General features: G+C 38.7%; 1 protein-coding gene and 1 long non-coding RNA gene across 3 annotated transcripts in view; one reads left to right on the forward strand and one right to left on the reverse strand.

The window, feature by feature from the left end:
- The window catches only part of LOC129197348 (uncharacterized), a 76519-nt gene extending 58378 nt beyond the window's left edge, over positions 1-18141 (forward strand). Inside the window, exons 2-3 of the long non-coding RNA XR_008574297.1 lie at positions 10352-10610; positions 18038-18141. This is a non-coding gene — a long non-coding RNA (uncharacterized LOC129197348). The remainder of the gene's footprint in view (positions 1-10351; positions 10611-18037) is intronic.
- Positions 1-22931, reverse strand: part of RASSF9 (Ras association domain family member 9) — a 29531-nt gene extending 6600 nt beyond the window's left edge. Inside the window, exon 1 of one of the 2 annotated variants that reach the window (XM_054805685.1) lies at positions 21960-22931. In XM_054805685.1, coding sequence (XP_054661660.1) covers positions 21960-22006 — 47 coding nt within the window. In that variant the 5' untranslated portion in view covers positions 22007-22931. Of the gene's footprint in view, positions 1-21600; positions 21689-21959 lie in introns of those variants that run through there. The other variant, XM_054805694.1, reaches the window with a different exon arrangement.
- Positions 22932-24643: the final 1712 nt, after the last annotated feature.

Consider the following 24643-nt stretch of genomic DNA (forward strand, 5'->3'; position numbering starts at 1 on the left):
AGATGTTCTATCAAGTGGTTTTGGGAAGAGTATTTCTTTACCTTCTCTATAGTGTATTAACATACTGAAGTCCATAACTAGTAGTAGCGCTGCAGAAATGGACAGTGTATGTAGATGCAGGTACACAAAGAAGTAGTCTATACATGAAAATATATATTTGTAAATATATGTATTTATGTATAGCATATGTAACATACACCTTGTAATAATATTGTTACCATTTACAGAAAAGAAGAATAAAAAAGAAATTCTGAGCATTGCTGTAATTCTTGGATCAAAACAGAACTGTAAAGTGCAAATTCTTTCATTAATTTTTCCATGTGTTTGTCACAACATATATTATCCTCATTTTTATTCAGTAGTCTCACTAAATTTTTGATCTTTCTTTTTAATCTAAAAAGAATTAGCAAGTCATTTATAATCTCACAGTGCCATGGAATTTGAATATCTTCTAAAAAATCAAGTGCTCTTTATTATCTTCCACTATAAAAGAATAAACTGATGTGGCCTACCATGGACCTTTTAAGTAAAATTTATTGTATAATTCTTTAATCATAGTTAATTCAGGTAGTGCCAAACAAAAATGAAGCTTGTATGTCAGTCACAGCATAACAGTTATTAAAGACTTGCTTTCAGGTTGCAGGAAGATGTTAATACTAGGAAACAACTTTTGTTAAGCTGTGCTTTCCTCATAGAAAGTGGAGAGCAGATTCTGCATATACGAAGTGGAATTCATCTCATTTTGGCATCTGGAAGTTAAGATTTCAGTATAAATTCACCATCAAATGTCCTCCTTGTCATGAGAGGAGAATGGACCTCCAAGGAGAAAGTCACCACAGCCTAAACCATCTATGATCATTGGGATGAATCCTCAGATGAAGCTATTTCTCTCTTTCATTAACTATGTGGCCACCTTCAACGAAATAGCTCATTTTCAGGTAGCTAATTACAGGTGAGAGTAATCCAGTCCGATTCTGGTTTATTGTCTGAGAGAAATGTAACAAGAATGGTTCAGACAGCAGTAGATTTAATAAAGAAAACTAAACATGGGACCTACACATTAAGATTTCATAGCTTAGTTTAGATGTTGACTATTCCATTCGCTTTTCATTACTATCATTTATAAGGAAATCCATCAAGTCATTTCAATGCTAAGGAAGATATAATGTAGTTTGTAACTCCTTGTCTTGAATAAATGTTGGTCATTGACAGTGATTGTTGGTTGGTTTTTTTTTTTCTGAGATGTAATATTAAAAATGACAATATTCAGCAACAAGATCTGCTTTTAGAGGGTTATTTTAATGAAGAGGCAAGCTTCTCGTACTTACTGGTTCCTTGGCCTTCCCATCCTGCAGTTTTGTAAAGGAAGCAAAAGAACTATCATTTTTTAATAACCTATCAAGTAATGAGTCTGTGACAGCTAAGGTGTTTTTCCAGTTTAAATGTCTGGCTTCCTTGAAAAACAGTTTCAGTAGCAACTTCTTCAAAACTAGCTAGCTAGTTTATTGCTGTTGCTGTAAACAGGCTTTAAAGCTTTCAGTTCAGACTTAAATTCTGTTTCTTTGAACTGATCGCTGAAATGTTCTACTTATCCATCTATGATTTCAAAGCCTTGATGATAACAACAACACACAACTCTATCTTCTTTTTTTTTTTTTTCCCCCAAAGTCACTTCTTGCTCGGGAAAAGATGGGAATTTAAGCTTGAGAATGGTCAAAAGTACATTTCCAATCTTTTTTATTGGTTTGGTTTGATTTGATTGCTACTTTCATGCCTTCTACTCTTTGCTTCTCTTCATGATGACCCAAAAAACCATTCTAATCATGTTACAGACCTCACACAAAGTCTTGATTGTGTCAGCACAAGCTGATTGTTGCGTGTCAGATATACACTTTGTTAATTTATTATTCAGGCCTAGGGGAAAAAACGTAATACATTCCAGCATATAGACAAAACAAAAACATGTACTTATGTTGCACAGAGTCAAAATATGAGATAGTTTGAAAGCTGGAAGCGGCATTTTTTGATATTCACTAACTTTAAGGGATGTCTGGCACAAAAACGTACGTATCAAGCACATAATTCTTTGCCTTCCTGAAAATTTTAACATTCTTCCTAAATATGCAACATATAATTTTACAACCAATCATGCCAATCAAATAAAGGGATCCCCCTACTTTTTAGAATTTCACCGTCATGTCTACAAGATACTCATTTTTCCTTACTAATTTCAGCAAACATTCTGTTGTGACTAGATCACTTACATATCGTATTGTTAGCAGCTTAACACAGTGTTTCTGAAATATCGTTGACACTAAAAGAATATTTTGTCTTTGTTGAGAAAAAACCAACCAAACAACAAACCCCAAACCCCAAACCTCTTTTCTCCCTTCATTGTAACAAATTCTTTGTAGACTTTCACAGAAAAATAAAATGGAATTCCTTTCTCGGCATTACCATATTTCTTGACGTACCCTCCCCAAGGAAAGATCAAACTGAGCAACTAAAAAATATCTAGGTAATTGCTAGAAATTTCACAGCCAGAACACTTTTGTGAACCCCTTGCTAGTTTAAAGCTTTACTAATTTTAATTCAACATGACCAGCTGAACTAATTTTAAGTCAACATGAGCAACCAACTGAAAGTTTCTGTGTTAGGAAAGGGATTCAAAACTTGAGATTATGTTTAGGATCTAAAATTTTATTAGTTGTCTCCTTCCAGTCATTGAAAAAATTTATACAGAATAAAAAATCTGCATGTGAAAATAAATAGCACACAAAGCAATACATTAATCCTTTGCTTGAAAAATGTATGCAACTGTTAACAATTTATAAATTTGCTGTCAAAGTGTTCATGCTGGAAAGCCATTTGTGTGAAATAGCTTAGTCATTTTTTCACCAATTTATTGGGGAAATCATGTTTTATAATCTTAATTCTCAGAGATGGAAGAGCTTTTACTTATTATGTATTAATTAAATTACTGTTAATCAGATGTCATAAAGTTGTATCTGTTATTACAAATGTTTGTGGGTTGGAAAATTCTTGTATTTCTTAATGTAATAATGTCACCTTTTTTTCTTTTATCATTGCATCTGCAAGTGGCACATAACCTGTAATTATTCTTTATGTCAGAAGGATTGTCTCTAGTATTATGCTAGCAGATGACATAACTAATTTTGTCCATTTTGGTGCAGAAAATGAATTTTGAGATCTTTTCTTCTCTTCATCTATTTTATTCTCTTTGATGCTGCGCTTGGATGAATACATTTCAGCATACAGAAGGCCCAGATAGCCACACGACATAACTGACATTTGCAATGTGAAAAAGCAACAGAACAATAATTTATAAAGAGCCTCCTATTGACAGCATAAACCCTCTCAAGGACACATTTGAACAAACAGTCTAATCTGCAGCAAATCAGATGATAATTGTGGTTTATGATTGACTGGCTGCCATGATGGGGTCCTCAGCCCACCAGAGCTCTCAGGTAGGTATGCTGTTGTCATAGACCAAAGTGCTTCTAAACTTCTAAGAAACAAACCCCTGCGTTATGTCAAGATACCACCTAGAACAATTCACTTTTTCAGTGGAAAAACTAAAAGCGACTAAGAGCACATCAAAAAAAGGAGAAAAAAAAAAGGCTTTAAGAGACAACCCTCCTGCTGCCTACTGTATCCTTGCAGTGAAGTCTTTGCCTAGAGCTTTCGTGTCTGCCACCTCCGTGCCTGCAGTCCACTAAGAGAGATGAGTTGCTCTTGTCAGGCAGACCCACACAGGGCTGTGTTCCCCGTGCCTCTCAGCAGGCTCTCCATTCCTTCTCAAGCTGCACACTCCCAGCTCCTCACCAAGGCCTTCCGTGCCTTGTCTGCTCCCCACCACGCTGCACCGTGGGGAAGAATCTCCAAGCCAAGCATCTTCCATTGCTGAGCCACTCGCTCTTTTGAAAAAAGTGTGACATGTCCTGGGAAAACAAGACATCTACCACAAAAGCATTTAATAATTCGTTGTTATCAAGAGGATGGTCTTTGAGCACACTGCTGGGGCATACAAATCTGCCCACTTGAATTTTGGCAGGTGTGCCTTTGTGCTATGGCCTTCTCTTTGTTCTGCACCCATAAGCATTTCCACCATGTGCAAGGGCCCAGAGAACACATGCCTTAAGTACTTGCTAATAACCTTGTTATCTCTGTGTCTCAGATCTGAGCTATAACTACATATCAAAGAAATCTGATGGCTTTTAATTATATTTACTTGCTGGAAATAAGGAGAGGGCAATATTACAGGGATACCTACTGATAGAAACAACCTGCATTTGTAACATAGGACACACGGTACATGCCATTTGAGAGCTTCTGATACCAGTGGCATTTACATGTCAGGGTATATAAAGGCTAATTAGTTTATCAGTCACCACATTGTATTTAGAAATAATTTAATATTACATTATTTATTTTTCAAAATCACAGCATGTTACCATATATAAAATTAAAAACATATATGAGACAGTGGACGATCATTCTGAAAGAAAAGATCAAAACGTACTTTGGCTCTGTGGGATTTTTATCTGTGAGATTTGCAAAAAGTAAAATTATCAGTGCAATGTGTTGCAGCCCTTGCTTGGAAGAAACTCCAAACAGATTTTTGACAATGAGTTTAAAGATTAAAGCTGTAAATAATACACAGCCCATATGAAAGCTGAGGTCAGAAGTATTTCAACCTTTCAGGCACAAATGGATCATACTAAAAGTTCGCACTAAGTTTATTTGGACTATCCACATTTAATCCACCTTTTGTCTCAACTTTCTGTCACCTTCTGTAAAGTTATTCAAAAAGCAATAAAAGCCAAATCTTATACTCAGTATGCCTCCTGCCTAAGTAGATTACACGCTTCTGAGTTTCCTAAGGGCAGCAATGAGGAAGTATCTTCTCTCTCACCACCCAATGAAGCTGGAATCACTCCAAAGCCTTAGGAATTCAAGACAGCCTATTAACTAACTGCATGCTCATTCCCCTTCACCTATCCCTAAAAAACAATTAATGTCCATATCATATAGGAAATGATAGACATTCCACACTTGACATGTCAGAAATGTGGTCCTTCGTCCCTTCTGCATCACACAAAAGTCAGGGCAATGTCTAGCTAAAAAGTATCAGGGCAATGCAGGAGTGGTACTTTAACTATAACAGGAACAAAACCTCTTGATATAGATAATCAGAGTAGTCCAAATACTGCAGGAAGACTTGGAAAGAACACCATAGAACTTGAGAAAACAAAATAATTCTTTCAAAAGAAACAAATTTCTCTCTGCCATCTGTTTCTGTATACATTTAATGTTGCTCTGTGATAAAGCTTCCTCCTTTACAGAAATATACATAGCCATTTATTAAAAATAAAAGAAAATTAGGCATCTAGACATTCACGTGATGTTTTTCAAACATACATATATACAGAGTAGCTCGGATGTTCTAACTGAAATATTTCAGATACTTGAAACAAGAAAACAATTTAAACAAAGGCTACTTTAACTAGCTATGTACAACACCTTTTCCTAGTATAAGTTTATGTTCATTTTGTAATTCCTTTTTAAATGCATAGGTTTTTTTACTCAGCAAGATGCCCATACCGTCAGGAAGCCTTTATGAAACATTTTAATTGGCAACAGCTGTTGAAAATTATGTCCTGTATCAATTATCATTTGTGCACTTAAAACTATATCTAGTTCCTTCATCCCTTCTGCAGAGGAATGCCATCACCTCAGTTAGCTACTGTACAAAAGTGCATACATGATAATTCAGCAATGACCTATGGTGAAAATTTCAGTTCATCCAATCATTTTACACTATATTAGTGCTCTATGACAAATTTCAGTTAAATAATTTTGAATTGGAAGGGGATAGTACTATTCTGTCACAGAATAAAAACATGAAAGGTATGATGGTTTTCAAAAAATAATTCTCTAAGGTAATTATTTTATTGCAAATAAGTCATTTACACCAGAGTTCTTGCTGACTTAAAATGTCAGACTTCAGTAAAAATCCCATGGGAAATCGTGTGCTTCATTCTAATAACTGTACTGTTTAGACACAGCTGCCTGAACAGGGACCAATATTTAAGAAAAATAAAAAGGGAAAAAACCCCTGACACTACTTAAAACAGATATATATATATAAAAAAATAAAAGCAGCCAACAAGAAGAACCAACAAGGACTGATGGTAATAATCTGGTAAGTAGACAGATAGCAGAGTTTATACTAGGTAGAAAATAAGCCAAGAACTTGCACTAACTCAGAATGTTACACTAATAGAGAGAAACAGAAGACATTGTAAGAGGAATTATACACTTTGCTCACTAGGTAAGAGTGATAGTTATGGCAGATTATCCTGAACATCCCCCTGCCCCTACTCCAATTTAATAACAACATAACCCTCTGTCATTGCTCCAGCGGCAGATATTGTTTTGCAAAATCTCATTTGCAAAGTTCAAGTGCAGAATTTCAGCAGAGGTGACCAAAAGGTTACTAAGTCCTCCCCTTCTCTTATTAAGTCTGCCCTACACCATGGTTACACTCCTGATCACTTAGCCTACACGCAAGCACAAAGGCTGCAGTCCCCGTTGAGATGAAGACTGCATCTGCCCCTGCCCTCTTCTCCTGTCTTACCTCTGAAATTATTTCTCTCCCCCTAAGGGCACACATTCTCTATAAGTGACATCTATGCTTTAAATCTGCCTTCCTGTCAGACAAATAATCATTTCTCCATTGTATATTCAAAGTCTTAAGGTTGGTAAGTGGGTATTAGTCAAAAAAATGTTTGGAATTGCAGTGAGTAACATCAGCAAGTGCACTGTGTACTCAAAATGCTGTGCCAGGTAACATGTTCATCATATCAGGTCTGTAATTGTGGTGGCCTGACACAGTGGAGGTTTGAGAACAGAGGAGAGCTAGCTGTCTACCAAAATATTTTCCAAGATGAGCAACAATAACATTAACAATTTGCTTTACTGGGAAAACATGCTTTGATGTGTATATTGCAATGGCTACCGAGGAAGCAGCTGTGATACAGAAATGGCAGATTCAGGAAAAACTCCAGAGCCAAAACAAACACTGACATATTCAGTGGTAGTAATGCTTTAGACCATGACAGATGGAATGGGAAGATGGGCATTTTCAAATTCTTCAGTGTTAGTCAGCAACCTGCAAAGTTTAGGAATGTCAATATAGCAAATGCTGCATCTTGATTTTGGGCAGCGGGTCGTTCTCGCTAGTTGACAAATGAAGATGCCACTAGTAGGTTTTATCTACCACAGGAATTTTGATACATTGCAAAAAAACAATTCTCTATATTGTTTGTGTTATCTTTTAAAGTGCCTATGCATATTTAAGCACTGGTTATGCTATACGAGCTTTACGGGGCTCCTATTAATAATGTACAGAATGTGTCTAAAATTACATCACTTGCAATGATACAGAGGAAGCAGAATCATTTATAGCTCATTTAGAACATAGGCTTCTAAATGATAAAGTTAGAGCTGCTATTACAACTAATAGAAATTCGGTTTATCTAACTTCTCCCATTGGAACATTTATAACCACCTTTTAGAAGCACCCTGGTTGTTTATGAGCTTTTAAGATCAAAGAAGTGAGGGGAATTCCAAGGTTGAAAGCATAATTTTTGTTGTTGTTGTTCCATGAAATTCAGTTCAGCTTTTGTTGAAAGGCAAACGTATACTATTTCCCTCCCCTGGGTTTGTTGACATCTTGCCCAGTGAAGAAATAAACACAAAGCATTCTGAGGTTGGGTCTGGACTGCCAAAACATGAACAAAGCACACTATATGTAGACCAGTGATAATAAGTTAAGTTGAATAAAGGAACAAGGTACAGACAAGGATATAATAAGCTCCTCCCTGGGCTAAAGGAGGCTGGGATGGTTACCTTCTTATGAACCCTTACATACAGTGCACGGCTCAAACAGTTCAGCGTACCTCTTCTCTAGTCATGGTGGCACCATGTGAGGCAGATGCTAACCTCATTCACAATGAAAGGAAAGAAAGTCCAGATGGACTTTCAACTCCTCAAGTTGAACTCAGGCTCAGCAAAGCATCTCTTCTTTTCCTTACAGTCTTTTCCTAGTGACTATCTACTGTAACTACTTCTGTAGCTGCTCTAGCAACAGCCTGTGGAGAATTTCAGAGTTTGGACACCATACTTCCTGATTCTGAAAAGGAACATTGTAAGAATCAGTATTTTTAGCTTCTGTTTTTTAAACACCTCAACAGTCCCCAGAACAATCCCCAAAATATACAAAATTATTTACAAGATAACTACCTTAGGAAAGTGGTTATCCTAAATACTATTTTTGCTGCTAAAGATCTTATAGGTTAGCAACTGTATCACTTCAAACTTCATGAAGTAGTTTAGGCAATCTGTTGTCTATCTGACATTCCCATCTCCTTGCTTGTGCCAGCTCTGCTAGTTTAACCAAAGGGTTTCCAGCTTGATAAACTGGCAGCACACAAAGAAAGAGAGAGAGAGAAAGAGAGAGAGAGATAAAAAAGGAAGGGGGAAAAAAAAGGAAAAACTTTTTTGCAGTACTGGTCCCTGAGTTGGGTTCTATGGTGTCAGGTGAGAACAGTACCAGTGCAAAGGAAATGGCAAAGAGTGGCCAGGAGCCCGGAAAGGGGATTTAGGACTGCCCTTTGTGCAACAACAAGCCTTTAGATCTGTTCAGCAATTTCATCAGACATCAGCCGTTCCTAACTTTTTGACATCTAATGATCTTTCAAAATACACTTTTTTGTATATCATAAAACCTGGTTTGAGTATATCTTTTCAGTTTGCCAGGAGTGATAAAGGCAGGATGGGCTTCAATTTTCTTCTGTATTTATTGCAATAAATTTTGCAGAGAATGAACCACCCCACTTTGAAATTATACTGTAGGTCTTCCCCATTTCATTTGCTTTCATTAAATTATATTGAAGATGTCACCTCAAAAGGGGTTCTATCAAGACCTCATTTACAATGTTCTTTTATCTCAATTTACAATCAGTTCTTTTTCTTTTTTCAAATTTCTCCCTCAAACTTTCTGAAAGATAATTCAGTGACAAATGTGTTCCATTACTTAAAATATTTGAAGAGCTGAAAGGAGGGGAAAAAAAAAGAGATGAGATGATGAAGTGGACTCTTACATAAATCTTCACTCTAAAGAGCTAAATTGAGTACTAGATACATAATTATGCTAACAAGATGAGTGGACATAATTTTTTAACAAAGAAACCTGAAACATTTTAGTGTCCATTGACAATATGAGGATTTGTTCAGCTTATGCTTTCAAGTAATTTTCTAAAATTGCTTATCAATGAATGCTTCATATGTAGTTAGTCAGGCACAGACTGATAGGGTCTCTGAAATATCACCACATCCTCTCTGAAGCAGCTACTGAATAAATGAAATAAATTGTTAACCTATCAACCTAGTGCTTTGCCCTAGCAAGGGATATTCTAAAGAGGGCACAGGATCTTGCAAAACTAGTTCTATCCAGCTAAGCAATAGAGATAGGGAAGACAAGAAGGGAGGAATTGCTGTCTGGAAGCAAGGTTAATGCTGGATCATAAAGATCAAGAGTAATGGAAAATTAACTGGATTAACGCAAAGGAGAGAGGTGAGAGATACAGAGAACGGTGTCTAGTAGCATGTGCACACACAATTTTTAATTGTGAGAAGATGAAGGAAGCTGACTGCAGAGAAAAGACATTCCATGATTCAGATAAAAAGCTATATGAATCCTAAAATATTTGAATGATCATGACTTAAGCCCCAAAACTGTTCTAGAACAGAGATAATGAGTTTCCAGCTGGGACCACCTGAAGAGGCTCATAGCCATGTCTGTTGTCCATCACAACCCTCCCACTAGAGCTGAGCTGCTTGTCTTACCTCCAAACCACATGAGTCGTGATGAATTAGACCATAAAGATAAAGGCCTTGTTAAACCATCTAAGATAACCCACCTGAATGTGATTGAACAGTTTAGGAAGAAATCATTCAAATATTTGTTGCAGCTGAAAAGGTGCTAACCCGTGGCAAAGGATTTGTGATGAACAGCAAGCGTGGGCCAAAAACCTGCAGTGAGCCCAGCTGAAGCCAAACAAGGCCGGGTGTCTGTGACCAAAGACCAAGGCAAGGCCCAAGAACAATGACGCTAGTTTTGTGAGACACATCTATGGCAGGATAGTGATTATCCAAAGAGGGATGTGACACCAAAAAGACACTGCAAACTACTTGTTGTCTTTAGTTCACAGAAAGTCAGACTGAGTCAATGTTCAAATTAATCCTATGTTTCTTTATTTCACAGATCCAAATGTCTTTGCAGGTGGGGATCCTTTCAACATAAGAGCAATTCAGATGACTTCATAGCTCAGGGAGGATAAAAAGGCAGTTTACTTCTAACAAGGCACTTCATAAGCTGAATGGATACCTCAGTGACAGCTGAATGAAGGCATTCTTCCTTCTGCCATGCCAACAACTCTGATGTTTGGAGAAATATATATTTTTAGCATTCTTCTGTGACATGTTCACATTCAGTTTGTCACTTCTGACTTTTAAAGAACCTTGTATGTACCCGGTTTTGTAATATGTAGATGCATATGTATACAATCTACATAAGTGGCTATTTCTGCATGTATTGTTTATATATATGATGATTGGGGGTTTGTAATATATTTTACTGTATGTTAGATGTAGATGATACAGGTTAGACCTATAATAAGGTACATGACAGTATTTCTTATGTGCTATACATATTCATTACATGATCACATACAATACAAACTGTCATATATGCATTTATATACTAAATAAATGCCTACCATGCACAAATGCTCCAGCAGAAAGAAATATGCTTAAATTGCAGTCAAGTACTCAAAAATTTTAAGCATTGGTGTTAAAGTTTTCCATGGTAATTAAGTCAATGAAAATTAATTTGATTCAGTATATCCATAGCAAGGTGCATTCCCTCCCTTACATCAGACCCCTGTCTCATGCGTTCAAGAGACAACACTCGGTTTCGCCAGAGCCACAGAAGGTACTGAGGCACACAGACACTGTGTGTTACAAATTTCAAGTGTCACCGCTGAAATTCCTAATCTCCTCTTGGACACCTAAACTTCCACAAAAAGTGTTACAGATGAGTTCAATTCCTAACAATGGGATTTGCTGACACCAGCAAGTTCAGGAGGAACTGACTTAAAGTGGTCAGAAACATGAACAAAAGGGCAGGACTTAGGTAATATTAGACTATATTCAGATGTATAAAATCTGCATAAAAAATACAATCCTAATTAGAACTGCAACTAAAAGCCTGATCCCCTTCTCCTACGGAAGCCTTCAACATGAATCCTTGCCTTTCTCTGGGCTGCTGTAACTCATATGAGCCAGCACAAAATGGAACAACTTAAACAGGAAATACTGGGAGAATTTCAGTTTAGAATAACTTGGCAGGATGCTCCTGACAAATACATGTTGAGGACTCCATCAAGTGCGGGCATCTTACAGGGGTGTTCTGGCCACCGGGATGCCCTGCTGCACTTCGTGTGTTGTTGTACATGCTCTGACCAGGGCTATTAGATGGGACCTCATGGTGGAAAAAGCTGAAAGACTGCCTTTTTCTTAATTTTGGTAAGGTGTGAGGGAGGCACGTAACTGCAGGGCTTTCAGGGCCAGTGTAAGACATGATGGGAGTACAGGTGGCTGGGGAGCGCCGCCAGTCAAAATGTTACTACTTCAGAATTTAATCTTAATTTTGTGAATATTCAGAAGTTCTTAAAGCTTGTCTTAGGTGACTACATTGACATTTAGGTACAAAGTCTCCTTCATAAATCTAGTGCTTATTACTTACTTTTTTTCAGTATGTGTACATTTTATATCTTCTCTCCTATGTAAGGTACTACCCTTTATAGAAGACACATTTTTAAATTTAATCTTTTGCTATACGCCTTTTATCACCAGATATTCAATTGCTTCACAAGCTGACATATTACTGAATTTATCTCCACATGCTTTTGTAGGGTGTCCTGGTTTCAGCTCGGGTAGAGTTAATTTTCTTCCTAGCAGCTGGCGTAGTGCTGTGTTTTGGATTTAGGATGAGAATAATGTTGATAACGTACTAATATTTTAGTTGTTGCCAAGCAGTCAAGGACTTTTCAGCTTCTCATACTGGCCTGCCAATGAGAAGGGTAGGGGTGCCCAAGAAGTTGGGAGGGGACACAGCCAGGACAGCTGACCCAAACTGGCCAAAGGGATATTCCATACCATATGACATCATGCTCCGTATATAACTGGGAAGTTGGCCAGGAGGCAGCACGGCTCAGGAACTAGCTGAGCATTGGCTCTGGGTGGTGAGCAATTGTGCTGTGCATCACTTTTTTAATATTCTTTATTATTATTATTACCATCCTCTTCCTTTTCTGTCCTATTAAACTGTCTGTATCTCAACCCACGAGTTTCACCTTTTTTATTTTTGATTCTCTCCCCCATCCCACTGGAGGGGGTGTGAGTTAGTGAACGGTTGTGTGGTTGTTTTAGCTGCCTGCCAGGTTAAACCACAACACAGGGAGAGAACTCCCTTTTACAAACCAAAGCTCAAAAAGGTTTAGGCCAAAGCTATCCACTCATTTAAGTTCACACTCTGGCTAACTGAATTGATATCTATAGACATGTCCAAAGCAGAACATCCATAAAATTCCTTTGCTCAGCTCTTGTGCAAAACAGATTACAGAACATTGAATTAGCAAATGAGGAACATGCACTGAGTAACCACTTTTGTAAACTGCGGTTTTTGTGACTTGCCCAACATCACGTAGGAATTTTGTGGCAGTGGCAGGGAAGACATCCATGCTATTAGGATGGTTCTTCCTTAATCATACATTATCCACCTGTAATTCACCTCTCCATTCACTATTCCCTTTTTAATTTCTAAAATGAATGGTACAAAAGATGGTTAATTAGGTGCTCTACAAAGTCTGAGCATGCTCCATGAAGACCTTCCCTTTGAAAGTGATTGGGGTGGGGCTCATGTCATCTACCTTAAGCTATTTAAAATGTAGATGTGTAGTCAAAGATAATTTTCTGACCTTCCTCTGTAATCAGTGGCATAAGATAGGCACCTCCAAAAGAGTGACTAATCCCATACTGAAAGCTTGTCTAAGGCTGAATGAATTGCCCTCTGGAAGTGTTTAGGTGTATCCATTAACTACAGAGAGTACCTGGATGACTAGGTACCTACATTTTCAATGGCTGAAGTTGAGTAAGATGAAGCTGAACTTTTATGTTTCACCATGTCCCTGAATCTTATGGACAGTATGAGCATCAGTAAAAGTAAGTACTGTGACCATTGGTAAGTCTAGTTCCAAAAATAACTCAGATCTTTGTCTGACACCTGTAGTGGCCTTCAAGGGTAAACAAACATGATTAGTTGTCTACCTAGACCTTAAAGTACCAGAAGTCTGGGAAAGTGCAGTAAAGTCAATACCAATCCTAAATTTTTGTTAGGAAACTGGATTTGTACAGAGCTCTCTGATAAAACAGGATACTAACAACAAGGTGGCCCCAAGAGATACAGGCAATAATCAAGTCAAATAAGTATGCTTAGTCCCTTAGCAATCAGTACAGAGGAAGTCTGTCAACAGGTAATGTTCAAGTGAAACAACAGTTCAGAACATTAATTTACCAATAAGGAAGCCAACAGGAACAGGAGCAGCTGAAAATTGGCGTATGATCCTGCACTTATAAATACCACTAAGCCACTCTCTGATTAGTGAGCAGAATCTTCCTATAACAAATGAGGTATACTTTACGTCATCAAAAAAATGCCCCGACTGTTGCTCTGAAAAATTTTGTAGTTTAAAGTGCTTTCACAGTGGACACTACCCTCTGTAGAAATAATTCTTTTGAATTTGGAGGAGGTTGGGGAAAGCAAAGGAAGGTGTTCCACATGGATGAAGGAATCTATTAACACAGAGCCAATTGCATGTCTGAGACTCAAGGGCAGACTCTCTTAAAAATTAGTAGTCTTCACTCAACTACTGAGGTCATGCATCCTTACAAGTTAAAGGTAAACATATTTATACTTGTCCAAAACAAAACTTGGTCTAATAGATTATTACTTTTTTTATAAACCTGATTTTTTTCCCAAACAAGAGAATGTTATGCTTTTGCATGTTTAATTTAAGCCTTGTTAGTTTTGTATTATTAAAAGGAAGACAAAATAAATATCTTGTGCTTTTCAAGAGAGCTGATTATATTTTCCATTATGATGGGAAATTCATAACTCTGAATTCTTTACATTAATGAATGTGAACAGATAAGGGTGGAGAATAAAGAAAGCAAATTAATCAGATTGACAGGTTTGACCCTCAAATAGACAAATTATATTTATGTATTTCATTCACAGCACATATCTATCTCTGTACAAATATATTTTCCTCCTATCATTAGTCTGCAGCTGACTAATGAGCGTGGAAAAAAAAACAAAACAACAAACCCCAACCCAAATCCAGCAAAACAGAGGCTTACATCACCTCCAAGATTACAACATAAGAATTAAATTGGTAGCCTGGCTTCTTCTAATGCTAAGGCACCAAAAATGTATGTCCAGCAACCATCTAAACTACAAATGAAATGGTTCGAATTGACAGATGCAAACATGTACTCAGGTAGACAGGTATGAGAGTAAAATAGGAAAAAGTTGGTGAAAGAGAAAGACATCTTTAAATAAAATGCATTTGAGAGGTGTGCCAACCTTGCACTGGAAAATTTTCTCAGTGTCTTTTATTCCTCTCCACATGATATCAGGACTTAGCTTTCACAGCATTAAAAATATAATTACATGAAAACTTTATTATTATTACCAGTGAAAGCCTTCCTTTCTGATTTTTGGTTTCAAAAGTTGACTTGCTTTCCTTATGTTCACCTCACAAAACCACCTCAAAATCTGTTAAGATACACATGGCATTTTCTTATTTATTTCCCTTCCTTTGACGTTACAACCCTCCTCACAAGCCATTTTTAACATTATGAAAAATTTTAGACCATTGAAAATTCCTTAGTGAATCATGTGAAATCAAACCTAAACAATCTACAGTGTATTCTCATTTCTCTGCGTGGCAGCCAGCTCCAGTGGACTGGACAAGAATTAGAATCAAGGAACTCCCAGATTTTAATCATACCTCTCCTTCTAACTGGCTTTCACACTTGAAACTTCTACTGATTTTACACTGTCTAGTCATGCCCTACTTATTTTCCTGAGGCCTGTAAATATTATCACCCAAATTACAGCTGAGGAAAACTAGGTATGCTTATCAGCTGTCTGAGGTCACAAACAAGTCGGTATCGTTATCGCTATTACAACACGTGCACCTTAAGTGCATTTCTGGATAGGTCGAGACAGGAAAAGGCGACTAGTGGGTCATTCTGGTGTCTATTTGGGCCAAGTTCCAGAAAGGTACTCAAAAAAGTTTTATTAGGACAAAGCTCCCCGAAAAATGCAACTTCCAGAATCAATAATTAGCTCTTGGCTTTTATATTTGTGTAACACATATGTATGAGAAAAGATTTATGAAAAATTCTCATTTTTATTGACAGAATTTTGCAGGTCCATGGAAAATTTACAACCCTGGAAGGTAAAATGCCATCACCAGAATTTGCATGAAAACTATATTGCACTCAGTTCTAAGTAATTTTTTCTAGTGGGACACACAGGCATGGAATAAGTTGATTTCAAAAGACTAGACACAAACTGATCTCATAGAAATTTTCAGAGAACTCTGCATGACATTTGTCTGTAATAAAGTATCTTACCTACCTGAAAATTACACTGAACTGTATTTGTTTAGTACCTACATCCTCTAGAGGATGGTTCTGGCCTTTGTTACACAAATAAATTTAGTCATCTATTTTCCCCTCTAATTCCATATGGTTGCTCACTCTTTCTTTCTGTTTGTCCTGAATCCATTTGACTTTGTTGTGTCCTGTGTGATATTTGGGTAAACCCGCAGAAGACGACAGAAAGTCACCATCCTGAGAGTGTCATAACACATAAGAGAAACAATAGAAGTGACAATAATAGCTCAGTTACGTACGCACACGACTGGGTACCAACATGTCCAACGTTCACTTCTAGGCCTCACTTACTGTGTGGTCTTAAACAAATACTTTACCTTGCATCATCCTTTCTGTCACCATTAATAAGGATTTATCTACATACTAAATAGTTGGACAAACTAATTAAGGCTTGTACAGCATGTGTGATGTTAATGCTTGCAAATAATAATGTTTAAGACCATAATTTTAAGTTGTTATTATTTGTCATATAAAGCAAACAAAACAAAAAAATAAGATTTTCTGAGCGCAATCGTATACATTTGCAGGTAAATCAAGAGGTACTACTCTGTGATTATCACTGACTTTAGAATTATTACTTACTAGAATTTTTAAAAAATCCCCATCTCTGAAAACTTACATCTCTACCAAAATCATTACACATTTACCAACATGTCTCAGTCTCTGCTTTGCATGTAAAATGCTACTTTTTCATCAGTAAAATAGGAAATCGCCACTAACCAGCAAGATTTTTCCTCTGTGTTACTAAAAATGTGTTTCCCTTGCCTGAAATGTATCGTCTCAGCCTGACTGTCCATTATATTAGTGTTTCAGATGAGCTTCAGCTTAACCTAAGTAATGCTCTTTCTTTAGATGGTGTAGTATTACACACATCTATTACTCATTTTATTTACTCCTTTGGAATGAAATTGCTGTCTGCCCGCCTGGAATAGTAGATAATTAACTCTTTAGAAATAAGGTTAGTGTTTTGCTAGACAAAAAGGTCTTCTTGAAAGTGAAGTGAACAAATATGTACAAAGATTATTAGAAAATGTATGCAACCATTTTGACCCGAGACGTAGCTGACAAGCAAGACCAGAAAATAAATTATAATGTATGAACTCTGGCTCAAAAAGGAACTTCATTGATAGTTCACTAACACATCTGACACTCAAGGAAAAGTAAAAATAAGCAGAAGAATGTGTTCCACCATTACCAAACAAGCACCATCTTTTCAATCTAAAAATTTAACACACATAGCACCACCATTTCTAAATAAGCTTTTATCCCCCCCTCCAACATACATACCAAATGCCTGGTAGCCTTGAACCACAAAGCACCTTTATAGCTTCATATAGACTTTTTTCCGGGTATGCTCATCCAAGAGAGGTATTAGACATCTCACATGATCCCATGAGACTTACAGCGTGGGTCATACACAGTTCATTCAGATAAGCAGCTGATCTCCAAGAGCTTTTCCAGTCCAAACCTAAATGCTCAGTATTTTCAGTTTTGTTGCACTATGGCTTAAAATATACAGCAGTGTGCTCAACCGTAGAGCAGTAAAGATGTTCAGAGTAATACTCAAATCACTGTGCTAACTAGATACGATGAGAAACTACTGGAGGGAGGGAGGAAGGGAGGGAACATGGTAAATGCTAGGTCAGTATCAGATAGATGAAGTCTCTAATCTAATTCATTACCCCATGCTGTAATATAAAACCTGAGAGAATAATTGCACGTTACTCTCACTGGGGAGGGGCCTCTGACTGTCAAGACAGGAAGAACTCCCTCTATATCCGTACAAATGAATGGATATGCATGGTCTTTCTTTCTACCTCTGAACCTGAGATGAGATGATTAAAGAGAGGCAAACATAAAGAGTAGGCAAAGTAAATCTTTGCCTCCTATACAGAAACACTACGCCAACTGCTATGGCACTGAGACGTTGACAATAAAGTTGGAAAAAATCATGAAGGAAAAGCAAAACCAATAAAGGCATTTAATTAATAACAAATTTGTAACACACTGTTTCATCATCAAACAGTACTGTGGGTTCAGATGTACTGTATGTCAACAGAGTGTACAAAAGGTTGTGGTAAACTTAGGGCCAGCATCAATTGCACTGGCAAAAAATACTTATCAAGCTATTTGTGCCTAACAGGACAGCCCTACAGGATCAAGGCGAACTCTGTGAAGAAGATGGATTCTCTGTATCCTCTCCCTTTCAGATTGCTACTTCCCCGGCTTACAACTTGCATGGAACAGTAGAGCTTCGACAAGTTTGGGTAAGGTTTATGTGAAAAAACCAAGGAACTTGTGTCAATGAAAGAGAAACAGCAACGGAGTCAGCTTTCTTGGTGTGAGATCACTAGGCAGATAAGACAACGATAGATCCAGATATTCTTGAGATGATGGGTAACGTTTGAAGTATTTAAATGAACCTAAAGACTCATTCTCAGAAGTGACCAAATCTAGCAGCCAGGAGTAGGCAAGTCATAATCTTACAGAAAATCAGTGGGGCATAGAATCCTGTTCTACTTAGCAATCAGGAAATTGTATACAGTGTGAAATTCTGGTACATAAACACTGCAAGTATATATGCTTTGTATTTGTTGCTCATATTTGGTTAGGGAGCTGTTTTGTCTCTAATTAGTGCAATGTGTTAGATCAATACTAGACCTTATCTGCAAAGAACTCAATGACCTTTCTCTTACTCCATCTTCAGCCGAGCATTTCCTCACATCATCACGCTTCCCAAGTGTGATGCCAGCTGAACATTCCTCCTGCTCCCAGAGAATAGCATCTTTAAGAGATTTGCATAAAAATATATCCCCTTGAGTTTATTCATGTTACGGAGGCTTAGTCTTGCAGGAAACCGTCCCTTTTCCTTTATTGCCTTCGAGGGTACAGCCTGTCCCTGCTGAGCATATTTGGATTTGTAGGTGGGTGGGGCAGGGCCTTGCTACCTTTGGGATGTATTGTTCTCCAGTGGACACACTGACAAGCACATTCACGCTCTGGGGACTACGATTATTTCTGCTTGTCACAGGAGGTCAAAGAATAGTATAAAAACTCCTCATAACTCTTGAAAAAGATATCAAGATAACACTCATTCTTTTTCTGGCCAAGAAAAATATGTGGGGGCCACATTCCTAGCGGCTGCTCCTCTGAAATCAAATCGGGGTTACAATGAACCAATGGTTACCCAGGCCTTGTGCTGTCTCTCTGCATGAGTGAGATTTCAGCAGCCCAAGAGAGTAATACCAGCTGAAGATCTTTCAAACACTAGAAGCAGTTCAGCACAGGTTTTGTCTTCCTGAAGTTTAATCTCAGTTTCTTTCTCTAAAGGCTCGTGGCATCCCAGCCAACATCCCCCACCTCTTGCTCAAATACCTCATACACACAGGTACAGTTAGAGTAACCTCTTTGTTTAAACTCTGAGGTCGCAGGGGTAGAGACTGACATTTTGTGATCTGGATGTGAAGAGTCTACTATGACACAGGGCCCTGATCTCGGACCTCTGGGCAATGCTGCAAGACAAGCACTAATTACAGAGGTGTCATCTTGTTATCTGAGCAAATGACTGCAACGCCTTCATTTTCCTTCTGGCTCTTCTTCCAACTACCTTTGTTGCCTTGACTTAGCTTTATGTCCTCCTCCTGTAAACACAGATTTTATTCCTCATTTGCTTATAACTCTCAAGAGTGATATTTGCGTGTAGCAAATGGTCATTAAAAACTCTCAGTGAAAAAGAAAAAAACCCTGAGTTTCTTAAAAAGATGGACAAGCACTAGACACTAATAAATAAAGCAGCAGATTAAATATATACATATATGTATGTCCCTTTTTGGAGCCTTTTTATAGGTAGGCAAACTAAGACAAGGTAGTGAGCCACAAGTTCCGAGACTCCCCAACTACTCTCTAAACACAGTCAAGGATTTTAAGCTCACTTGACTTCCTTTTCAAGGTTTCAGATGAGTTCACAAAGATACAATTATAATGAAAAAAGAGTTATTGCATAGCTCTTCAATCATGCTACAAGACCCCTTTACTAACTACATAAGCAAAGTTTAATTCTCAAAATTCAGTATCAAAAGCTAATACATACAAATTTAAATATTTGAATAGACAATAACAAGTCTTAAGAATTATGTAGTTTGCTTTGTTGTTGATTCCCCACGCACACTTCTGTAGTCACAAGACTTTCAGCACCTTCTTATGCCACAACACCTCTCTGCCACTAAAGGCATTAATTTCTTTTTTCGGGGGGGATGGACGGGGGAAGGGAGGGTGAAATGAGAAGAAAGTGCTAGATGTTCACAGTAATGATTCCGTCAGTATTTTAATTTTTATTGGCTATTTAAAGCTTTGGATTATGACTTTCTTTTCCTGAGGAATAAAATGTCACATCAGCAAGCACGGTGAGATTGATGCAATTAGTATGAAGATATTTTAAACGCCCAAAAGAGAAACAGTTTCACTGCTGAATGGAGTGGAACTGTGCTTTGTGATTTAACACAGTTATTCGGGTAATTGATGGCAGTAGCAAAACTTCTATTTTAATAGTAATACATTTACAGCTCTAGGTAAAAGCAATTTCATGTAGAAGTTCATGTCCACCTTTCCAGATCTTCTGAACATAAAATGGCCACATGAGAAGTACATCAAAGTTTTTCTGTTTCCAGACACGTTAGCCAAATACACTGTTTAATCAGTAACCTACAGCATTAATAATTCTAAAATAGTATCCTATTTTTTAAACCTTGACTGTTACAATCTTTCAGATTTATATTCCATATAATACGCTAAGTTTCCAACAAATACAATACCCCCAGAATAATTTTTAATGTATCGAATGGGAAAAACCAAAACTCAAACCTGGAGAAAAATCCGGACATTTTACACAACCTCTTGGGGTCCAATTATATTCCCTTTGGAAAAGATTTTCCCTTGCATACGCTTAAATAAGAAGTAAATTTCAGTGGAAAGCACCAGTCAAAGCGGAAAAGAGATTACAAGATTTTTGAGTTTCTCACTGAGCCAAGATTCTAGCGATTTGTTTCTGTTCAATCTTAGCGAGACGGGTTCAGCCACTGTGAACTCCATAGGGTCCAAGCAAATTTACTCCATTCCAAGCACATTTACTCTTACAAAAATCTAGTGCCACCCTAGCCCTTAAAATGATTACATAACTCTTTTTCTTCTTTTTACAGTCAGTGTGCGTGGCATGTGGAAGCACGCACAAGGTGAGGGGCAAAGTCCCCATGAAGAAACTTCGCCGGAGCCAACCCAGGGACCACAGCTGTCATTCTGAACATGTTTCTAGGCAAAAACCCATAGGCAGTCAAGTCCAGCTCAGACTAAAAGCTAACAAAAAAACCCAAAAAGCATCCCCCCCTCCCCGGACATGCTGGAAGATCGATGCTCTCCTACCTCCCAGGCTTACAGCCAGCGCACAAGTTAAGGGACGGGGTTGATCCTAAGGGGTTGCAGGCTGCGGCTCTCCCTCCCAGGGAAACGGGGGGCAAGCGGACGGCGGAGGGACCCGGAGCCCGGCCCGGCGCGGCTCGGCTCGGCCCGCCGCAGCCCTCCCGTGAGAAACTCCAGGAGTTTTGTTCTCAGCACGGGTGAGGGGCTCCAGGTCCGCCCCCCCCGCCGGCCGTCGGCACTTGCCCCGCACGCCCGGGCCGCCAGCCTTTCCTCCCAGCCCCGGCCGAGTCTCACCTTGTTAACAGGGGGGACTTCCAGTGTTCGCCTTGGCTTAGACGGGGTGGGTTCAAAGGCAGGAAGAGCTATCCTCCCCTCACTGAAAATATTGCCCAGGAGTCAAAAGAACCGGAGCGAGGGGGGGAGAGACAGGTCCAGAGGGATGCGGGGGGAGGGGGGTGGAAGCGCCCCTTCCCTCCGCACACGCCGACCCGCTGCCTCCGGCCCCACTCGCAGGTGAGCCCCGAAGTTACAGCTCTCGGGAGCGGCGTGGGTCCGGAGCAACACATCCTCCCCCCCAGAATCAAAAAAAAAAGTATAAAAGAAATCCATCCCATACGGCTCTCCCTTTTCCTCCGCGTACCCACGCACTTTACCTGTTTTTATGCCGAGTTTTTAATAAATTCCTTCCGAAGGGAGCCATGATCCCAGCGGCAGAAGCATAACATCAGCGATCCCCAAACAATTCGAGGGTGTTCCCTTCTCCCCTATTTTTTCCCTGAGCGCCTTCCAGCTTGTTAATAGTCACTGAGCGTAGCGATGAGCTGGAAGTTGTGCAATTTACTGCTAACTTTGAACTCCGGCTTGTTGCTGCTGCTGCTGCTGCACCTTTGGAGTCCTGCCCAGCTGCAAACTTGAAGGAGGCGTTTAGGAGCAGGAAAAAGAAAGGAGGGGGGGGGAAACACGCACTTGCTCTTGTGATGTGAAGTTATGCACAGAACTTGCTAAACTTTCAGCCTCGTCAGCCTCAGGGCACCAGCCAGCAAATGGGAAAGAAGGGGTTTTGCTCCGGTGGGTAACACTGTAAAAACACACAACAAAAGGACTGAAAACTTTCCCCGGGAGGCTCCAGCCACTTCAGGTCAAGTCGTTCAGCTAAACACCAGCGTTAATGAAGGGCAAGCAACAGTTGCCACACCAGTTCCCAGTACATAATAACCTGCCTTTTCAGTACCTCTTTGCAAGGTGTTGGACAAGTAATGGGAAGATGAAGGGAAAAAGTCAGATCGTTGTGGCCCCTCTGCCCTCCCTGGATTTTTGAGTAAACTAGCTATTTGCATGAAAGCCTTCGCAGACTTAAAGCACCTCCGAAAAACTCTTAACCGTGGCCTAGCAGAGAACAAGTGAGGCAGCAGCACGAAAGGCTCAGTTCGTACTGCGATGTTGCAGGACTTTTTTTGTTATTATTTTAAGCTGGCTTCGCCAGAAGGGAAATGAACGCACACTGCAGTTCCTGTTCGCTGGAACCCCTTGGGAACGAGACATTCGGATTAAAGCTTCAGAAGGGAAAACTTTTCAAAGCTTCAGAAGGAAAAAAAAAAATATTTTTTTTCTTCCCTCCTCCAATGTGGAGCAGGGCAAGGGAAAGCGGACCCATTGCACCCCGAAGGATGATGCTGGTAGGTGAAGGGCCCAGGGCAGGCAGGCAGGTGGAAAGTCCCCAGCAAAGCCCTAGCCCACCCTAGCCCTCTACTCTCTGCAGCTATTTTAACAGGTACATATTAGATGTAAATAACTCTTTTTTTTTTTTTTTTTTACTTCGCACATATCACAGGCCAAATTCTTTATGTGGCCACCCAAAGGTGCAGCACAATAGGGAATTGTTTCATTAACCAGGGAGGCATGATTAAATAGGAGCCTACCGGAGTAAGGCCTTATCTGAAAAAAAAAAAAAAAAAAGCTGTTGCTTTTTTTAAAATTCCCCTTTCCTCCTTTCGTCAAGATAGTCATAGCAGCCTGAACAAAACAAAGCAAAGGCCCATTCCATGGGTTACCTATTACTGGCAGCTCTGGGAATACCCCACATATTTTCAGTTCAGTCCCACGCCTCTAAATTCTCTGAGCTGTAACTACAAAGAGAGGGACCGGAGCCTCTTAAAAGCCTTGTTTGGGTAATCATCCAAATAACACAAAAATAGGGAAGCTGAAATGAAACAACTTTCAGATTTCTTATGCTGTTGCCAGGAGAGATTTTAAGCAGTCTGATTTTAGCATTATGAACGTAAGCCCAAACACATTAAGTCCATAGAAGTCTTCCTTTTGCTGTGAATCAGGTCATATATGCCACGAAGAGGGGATTGTCCATATTTAAAGGACTGGGAAAATTTTTCGGACCCTATGGGGTGTGCAAGGCCAATTTGTCATAAAAACCAAATCAGTGTAGAATTTCCTAGAGAATAATTAATATTCAAATAACTTTTTATTGGCAGAGGTAAAATGAAATAACTTTATCTACAGAATGATATTCACTATTCTCTTCGTTATGAAAATAAATGGGAACTCGATATTTGTAGCTGTTTTTATTACTTCTGAATAGTCATCTCACAATTTTTTTCCAACATTGAAATACTATGTAAATTGTTCCTCTTCTACTAGCAAATGCAAAATAATTTTCAACCAAAGGTATGTAATGTGGGAACTGGGTCCCTCTATGTGAGTAAATCAAAATGCTTCTTACATTCATGTAGCTATGCAAAGAATTGAAGGAAAGACTCCAGCATAGTAAGCAGGCATTTTCCCCACAGCTGAGGGAGAAGAGAAGGCTTTCAGACTATGCACTTTCACAATTAGGCTAACCAATACCAGGAAGAAAGTAAGTGGGTGTATGATAAAGTCTTACAAAGTAATAAAGGAGAGAATCCTAAGAACGAGGAACATTGCTCTTTACTAAAAACAAGACCGAAAGACATTTAATGTAACATAAAGAAGTGAATATATGCTGTTCCACTTGGTATTCAATTAATCTGTAGAACTCAAACAAAAGTATCAAAAAGTCTTACTGAGTTTACACAAATGCATACAAAAACCCCATAAAAATACATGGATACTTCTCCTAGTAACAGAAGGGACATGAATTTCCCTTCCTCAGCACATAAACTAGTCTCTGAACAGAGTAGAAATGGTAGCAAAATATTTCAGAGGGACAGGTTAATTTTGTAGGCAGTGTTGACACAACACTTCAGTTAGCTTGCCCTTAAACTTCCAAAATGCCTCAAACTATCTGTATCTGTATGTACACGTCCTTAGTTTTCTTTAAACTCCAGCTCTGATCTTCCAGGAA

This window comes from Grus americana, chromosome 1 (genome assembly GCF_028858705.1).
Source record: "Grus americana isolate bGruAme1 chromosome 1, bGruAme1.mat, whole genome shotgun sequence".
Lineage (NCBI taxonomy): Eukaryota > Metazoa > Chordata > Aves > Gruiformes > Gruidae > Grus > Grus americana.